Source organism: Neopelma chrysocephalum, unplaced genomic scaffold (genome assembly GCF_003984885.1).
Source record: "Neopelma chrysocephalum unplaced genomic scaffold, ASM398488v2 Primary Assembly neopelma1_134, whole genome shotgun sequence".
Taxonomy (NCBI): domain Eukaryota; kingdom Metazoa; phylum Chordata; class Aves; order Passeriformes; family Pipridae; genus Neopelma; species Neopelma chrysocephalum.
In genome coordinates, this window is record NW_020897796.1 from 162241 (window position 1) to 169747 (window position 7507).

A 7507-nucleotide genomic window follows, 5' to 3' on the forward strand; every position below is an offset into this window, starting at 1 on the left:
TCCAGCAGTTCCTAACTTTCTGTGTACTCAACACGAGGCACCACAGAGAATCCCAACTCCCAGAGCATCAACCATGGAATCACAGAACAATGTGGGCTGCAAGGGACCTTCAGGATCATCTACTTCCACCCCCCTCCTGCCGGATTTACCCCTCCCAGGGCAGGATTTTCCCCCCAACTCCCACAGCAAACATGCTCCATCCCCATCCCATTCCCATTCCTCTCTTTATCATTAATATTCCCATTCAGCACCTTCTCCCATCTGGATTTTAAATCAGCCTCCTCAGGCTTCTCCTCTGATCTGCCACAGGTCTGATGGGTGTTGCTACAGTTATTTCCCTGGGTTTTTTTTCTTTTTCCCTGCTCTGTTCTAAACACACAAGTTTAAAATGAGTATTTCTCTCCCTTTCCCATTCCCGTGCGTGAATCCAGCAGCTTTTTGCTGCAGGCTCTGCCAGGCTGAAAGGGATTGTTGACATTTGTGGAATGTTACTGTTCACCTCTGATGTTACCAACTCTCTGACACGTAATTTTGTCTTCAAAATCCCAATAAAACAGCAAAGCCTGGGATCTCAAACACCTTCCAGGCTCCTCTGGAATAGCAAAGCAAGTTTCAGATGTTTCAGGCAGACCCACTAATATATACCAATGTCATTTAAAGGTTGGCACCTGAGGTTTCCAGGGTTTCTAGATTCATTTCTCCCTCTTATTATTTACTGCCTGTGGGGGAAATGAAGGAAAAAAAGGGAAAAAAGAGGGAAAAAAAAAAAGAAGAAAAATAGGATTTTGTAGGATTTTGGGGTGTTTCTGATTTCTGTACCAGTTGCAAGTAGTTGATGCTTGTGGTGGGGGAGTGATGGGACCCAAAAATCCTGGCTGGGTTTGCCCGGTGCCAAGAGATGCCCAGACACCACCACCACCACCCCACTAGTTCAGAAATAAAGCAGATAATTCCAGATCATCTTTCTTTCACCTTATAAAAATCCCCTGCAGCTTATCAGACCCTGAGCCAACACAAGCTGGATTTTTTTTTTCACAGCCGCCGCTTATTTAAAAAAAGAAAAGTCCTTAAATCGCTGTAATAATAGGAAAAAAAAAATCCTATTTACTGGCCCACCTCATAAGAGGCAGAAATGGAGTGTGCCCCCTGTGTGGCTGATAAATAATCACCCTTGAGCCAAAATGTGGGTGTTTGGGGGCGTGGGGGGCAGTGCCAGGCAGGTGAGGGCTCCGAGGAGGAGGCGGCTGCTGCTGATTTTCCTGACACAGCTGGAATTTCTTTCCGCTGTGCCAGGTCTGGGAGCCCTCACCTCCCTCCCTCGGGGTCTGTTGGAGATGATCTGAGGTTTCCTCCCAGCCACTTCCTCCGGATGCTCCGTGTTCACCCTCCCCGGGGCCTGTTTGGGTGGGAATTTATCACCAAAGGGCGTCACTGATGCCCAGACGAGGGGGATTTGGGGTCCCCTGCACCCTGAGGGCACCCCCAGGCACAGGGATGGGTGTCACCCCCAGGGATGGTTCATCCCTCGGGCTCTGCTGCTCTCAGAAGGGCTCCCAGATGTGTCACCTGCTCCGAGGACTGGCTCGGAGTGTCCTTGGGGAACACAACCAAAGGATGCCCTGGCATGGACACGGTGCCAACCCCCAGCACACCTCACCCATCCGCATCCCACACGTGCTGGGGCAGAGTCACAGCCCCTCAGTGCCTCTGCCTGTCCTGTCCTGCAGCCCCCCGAGCTCCCCAGCCTCCCCAGCCCCTTCCTGGGCAGCCAGGGGGGAGGCATTGGCATCCCAGAGGCAGCTCCCAGGCAGGGGGGTCAGGCTGCCCCTTCCCCGGCAAAGTCGGGGTTTGCAGGATAAATCCATGTGGGAGAGCCCCCTAGTCCTGGGAAGAGAGGGGGTGCTGCCCTCCAGGGATGGAGGATGGTCTTCCTCACACCTGGGGGATGCTCATCCTTACGCCTATGGAATTCTCATCCTCACACCTGCGGAATTCTCATCCTCACACCTGAGGGATGCTCATCCTTACAGCTATGGAATGCTCATCATCACACCTGGGGGATGCTCTTCCTTACACCTGTGGAATTCTCATCCTCACACCTGGGGGATGCTCTTCCTCACACCTATGGAATGCTCATCCTCATCCCTGCAGAATTGTCACCCTCACACCTGAGGGATGCTCATGCTCATACCTGTGGAATTCTCATCCTCACACCTGGTGGATGCTCTTCCTCACACCTATGGAATTCTCATCCTCACACCTGGGGGATGCTCTTCCTCACACCTGGGGGATGCTCAGCCTCTCACCTATGGAATTCTCATCCTCGCACCTATGGAATTCTCATCCTCACACCTGGCGGATGCTCCCCCCACCCTGGCACTGCTACAACCACACCCTCCCCAACCTCATGCACCATCCAATCCCCCCCCCGAACCCCCTCCCCCCCCGCCCCCCAGGGGACCACAAAGGGTCCCCTCCTGTCCCTCCCTCTCACCCCATACCCCGAGGAGCAGACGCCGCCCCCTCACCTGGTCCCGCATCCTCTCCTGCTGCCCCCGCAGCGCCAGCGCGTGCTGCGGGTACTTGCTCTTCAGGTGGTCCATGAAGGCGTCCCTCTTGCGCTCCATCTCCGTCTTCTGGAGGCCGGTGAGGGCCTCCAGGCTCTGGGCGGCGATGACGGTGTGCCGGCGCTCCGAGGTGTGCACCAGCCCTACGTTGGAGAAGCGCCGGGTGCCGTTGCCCAGGGTCCGGTACTCCCGCGGGTACTCGGCATCGTCCGCGGAGATCATGTGGCTGCTCGTCCTTTCGGGATCTGCGCGGGGGGCGGGCAGAGCACAGCGGGGTCAGGGCCGGCCCCCTGCTCCCATGGGGAGGGTTTGTTTAAGCCGGGGGTGGTGGTTGGGGCTTGCTGGGAGCGGGGCGGTCCCTCGGTGGGATGAACGGGGAGGGGTGCGGGGTTTATCCCTCTGCTGGTTTATCCCTCCCTGTCCCTCCCCGCTGGTGGTGGCAGGAGGTGGAGGGGGCAAGGGGGATGGAGGGGCCGGGGCAGTGGGGGGGATGTAAGGGCTGGGATGCCACCAAAACCACGAGCGAAACAGGAATAAAACAGCGTTGGGTCATTAAAACAGCACAGACAAGACACGGGAACTGAGCACTGCTCTGAGGCACAGACAGACAGAGGACACGACACAGGACAAACCAAAAAGAAAATTAAATCAGGCCAGAGGGGGGGAGGTTCATATCTGCCCGTCAGTGTAGGCACTGTGCCCGGGGAGACCAGGCCCCCCATGCCCTGCCAGAGACCCCAGCGGAGGGCTCAGCCCCCCATCCTGCAGCTGCTTCTCCCAGAGACCAGCCCAGCCCACGGCACCAAACCCAGCACTGCAGGGATGCTCTGTCCCATCCCAGCCAGTCCACGGCACCAAACCCAGCACTGCAGGGATGCTCTGTCCCATCCCATCCCAGCCCATGGTACCAAACCTGGCATTGCAGGGATGCTCTGTCCCATCCCAGCCAGCCCACGACACCAAACCCAGCACTGCAGGGATGCTTTGCCCCATCCCAGCCCAGCCCAGGGCACCAAACCCAGCACTGCAGGGATGCTGTGCCCCATCCCAGCCAGCCCAGGGCACCAAACCCGGCATTGCAGGGACTCTCTGTCCCATCCCAGCCCTCTCCCGGAGCTCAGCCCATCCCAGGCAGGCAGGGAGGGGGCAGGGGGGCATCCAGGGGGTCACACGCGCAGTGAGGCAAAAGGGACTCATCCCTTCGCTAATAATTCATTCCCTGCACGTTGTGCCTCTGATTTCCAGGGAAGCTCAGCGGTGCTGAATGCCTGGAAAGTCCCCGCACGCTGCCAGCGCCTGGCACCTCCTCGGTGACTGCGGGACGAGGCCACCCCGCAGCCCTCAGCCCCTGCCCAGCCCCGTGCCCGCTGCAGAGCAGCTCCAGGGCACCCTCTGCCACCCCAAAAGCCACTGTTGAGTGTCTCACGTCATCAGAGCCGGTGTCACCCAGCCCTGGCCCGGTCCCAGCTGTCTTTGCCACCACTAACTAGTTTGGCAGCGTGTGCTGCAGGGCTCCACCGGGCTCAGGCTTCCCTTTCTGCTCCCCTTTTAACCTTGATCCATTATTCATCTCCCTCCTCGTCCTTTCTCCCCCCACTCCCTTCCTTCCCAGAGCTCCCGTCAAGCGAAATCATCGAGGGTTTCTCCTTCTCCCCTTAATTATTTATCAGCCCAACATATTAGCTTTGTATGGGTGTTATTAATGCAGGATGGGACTCCAGCGTGTGCTACGGACACGATTCCTCTGCTCAAGGTCGTACAAGGGGGTTTTGCTCCGAGCCAAGCGGGGACATCACATGCTCAGCAAATGCCACGGGGACATCCCAAAGCCTGATTCTCGTTGCCTCCTCCAAAAAGCAACCGGTCCAGCTCCCGTCCTGCCACTGAATGTGACCTTGGCCAGGCTGTCACCCCCTTTCCCAGAAAATATGGGAAGAGCTGCAGCTCCCATCCCTCCCCAGCTCACCCCGTGTCACAGGGGGGTCACATCCACCATGTCCAAAACACCCTGAGTTCCCCCAGGGAAAGCAGCACAGGGAGATGTCAGAGGGGACACCTTGGTCCCGCTGCTGGCAGAGGAAAATGCAGCTCAGAGAGGGGCAAAGGCATCGCCCTGGGGTCCCACCGGCTGCGGAGCCGCTGCCAAACCCGGCGCTGACGGGAAACAGGGATGGAGCAATTTGTCCTGAACGCCCCAACCCAGCCCCAGGAGCTGCTTGCTCACCTCTCCCCTCATGTAACAGCCCCAGAACACATTTTTCTCCCTGGGGGTTGCTGACATCAGGCAGAAAACTCTTTCCCCCCCTCGTCCGGTCGCTCGAGCACTTGTTCCGTGATCACAAAGCAGCAAAGATGTGTTTGGGGGGCAACTGTGCCCAGCACCCACCACCCAGCCCTGCCCCAGCACTGGCAGTGTCCTGGAGCAGCCCTGGGAGCAGCCAGGGTGCTCCCAGCTCAGTTTGGGGCAGCAGGACCCCCGGCACCCCCCAGCACAGGCGATGTGCTCACTGTGGTCCATCCCCACCAAACCAGCCCCTCGGCAGAGCCGGACCCTGAGCGCCACAGAGACTCCCAGCCTTGTCCTATCCCATCGGGAAGGCTGGGAAAGAGGGACCAAGGGCCACCCTGACAGCTCCAGCTGCAGTGGTGACAGGGCTGGGAGGAAGGAGCTGCAGCTCCTCTCCCTCGCTGGGGAGAGCGGCTCGAGGAGGCCTCGAGCCCGAGGAGGATGCGGGGACGGGGATCTGGGGGGTGTGAGAGGGGCTCGTTCCCTGCAACCACCTCCCGGGTGCCTCCCCCAGCCCCGGGTTCAGCAGCTCTGGGATGGGGCCGCGTTTCAAGCCCCTTCCCACCCTCCTCCTCCTCCTCCTGCCGCTGCCGAGCCGCGATCAGCATGCAGCTCCCCGCTCCCTAATTACATGCTCCGGGAGCGGAACGCGCCAGCTCTCGCTGCTCCTCTGCCGGCTGCTAAAGAGGATGATTTGAACAGCCCTGCACGAGCTGCACGGGGGTCAGAGCCGAGCTGGAGCCCGTCGGGGGCTCTTCCACCCCCGGCTGTGCCACATCCGCTCCCACATCCATCCCCGGGGCAAAGGAGGGAGAGACAACCCCAACACCACGAACCCCGTGATCCAAGAACCCCTCCAAGGCAAGAGGAGGAAAAGCCACCACAGACACGTGTCCTGGCCTCATGTCAGCCACCCTTTCCCTCCAGATATCCCAGAGACGATAACGGACAAGGAGACAACCACCAGCTGGGATATGGGGGGGCTCTTTGGGAAAGGGACCCTAAAACACTCAGGGTCGTGCTTCCCCGGCACTATCCATGAGAAAAGGGTGCTAATCCTTCCCGAGGGTATAATTCCATCCCGCCGCCCCAAAATCCCCCCACAAAGTTGTTTCTTCTCCTCCTCCCCCGGGCACAGGGATGCCGGAGCAGTGGTACCCACACACGGGCTGCCCACGACAGCAGCAGCAGCAGCAGCAGCACATCCCTGGAAAGTGCTTCCCGAGGCTGCTTCCAAGTAGGTCACTGGGGTGGGAGAGCCGGTGGCCGGAGCCTGCACGGGGTGCCCACCTCGGCAGTGCCCCAGTCCAGCAGGATGTCCTTGTGGGATGTGTCCCCCCCTCGCCCCGGGGACCGTCCCCTCGCTTACCCGCGGGCGCAGCTCGGCTCCCACGGCGGCGGCCGGGAAACTGCTCCGGCGGGATGGGGGCTGCAGCCCCCCGGGGCTCTGCAGGGGCTGGAGGAGGCTCCTTGGCCGAGCGCAGGGCTCCCACGACAGCCAAAATCCCGCGGTAAATCCTGGCCAGCCCCTCTCCGAGCAGCGGGAGGTTAAGGGAACGCGGTTCTCTTTGCCGATTCATCCATCCATCTTCCTCACCCGCCAGCAAGAGGTGTCACCCGCGCCGGGGCACGGCCCCGGGCTGCTAGCAGGGTCCGGCCATCGCCTGCTTCCCGGGAAAACAGAGGCGCCGGGGGCGCCGGAGCCTGACCGAGCTTTAGGTGATGCTCTTCAGGGTGGGAAAGGCCCCCAAAAACCTTCCCGGCGCTGCGGGCGCTGCCCCGCGAGAGCCGCGCCGGGTCGGAGCGGCTGCGGGCTCGGCGGCGCGGTCCGCCCGGGTCCCCCCGCCAGCAGCCCGGCGGGGCTTTATCATCCAAAAGGATCTTTTCAAACACAGTTTATTACTGCGGTTTCATAAATCTTCATGAGGCAGCAAAAGCTCGCGCGGGTCGTGAAAAGCGCCGGCGGTTTAGCGGAGCATGAAAAATCGGCCGAGAAAGCGTTCGCACAAAAAGGGGCGAGGGGAGGGGAAGCGGAGAGTGCATCTGGGGAGAAAGGGAGGCGAGAGAATAGAAGCCCCTCGGAGCGATGCGTCTCCCCCGCACCCGGCCATTAACGCAGCCGGAAGAGCGGGATGCACTTGCTTCCTCCCAAAGGCTGCACTGCCGCACTGCCAGCGCTGCCTGCTCAGCACCCACGGAGGCTGCCCAGCACCCAGAGCCCTGCTCGGCGCTAACCCCTTCCTCGCCACGCTCCCAGGGATGGGAGGGATGGATGGGAAGCGCAGGGAGAGCCTGCGGGGCTCCCGCGCCGCTGCACTTTTTAACTCATGTTGTGCTGCAGAAACACCCACCCCTTCCTGAGCCGGGACCCGCCGGGATCGAATCACAGAATGCTGGAACGGTTTGGGTTGGAAGGGACCTTAAAGTTCCACCCCCTGCCGTGGGCAGGGACCTTCCGCTAGCTCAGGTTGCTCAGAGGCACCTTCAGAGCCGCTGCTCTCCCTGCCCCTGGCTCAGCCACGCTCTGTTTGCGCTCATTTTGGGATGGTCAAGTGCCCTCCAGGACCTGCCCCGGGCTCACCCTCACGACCACATCCAAAGAGTGCTGGGAGCTGCCCAGCTGCCCGGGGTTATCCGACTGAAACCGTGCCCA

At 60.4% G+C, this 7507-nt stretch overlaps 1 protein-coding gene across 1 annotated transcript; it reads right to left on the reverse strand.

Annotated features, from left to right (window-relative positions):
• Positions 1–1501: 1501 nt before the first annotated feature.
• On the reverse strand, positions 1502–7007 carry SRCIN1 (SRC kinase signaling inhibitor 1). The gene is made up of 3 exons (XM_027698919.1): positions 6224–7007; positions 2516–2812; positions 1502–1593 (listed from the first exon to the last, which is right to left on the reverse strand). Exons 1-3 carry the CDS (start codon positions 6432–6434, stop codon positions 1502–1504), a joined length of 600 nt encoding a protein of 199 aa, XP_027554720.1. The 5' UTR covers positions 6435–7007.
• Positions 7008–7507: the final 500 nt, after the last annotated feature.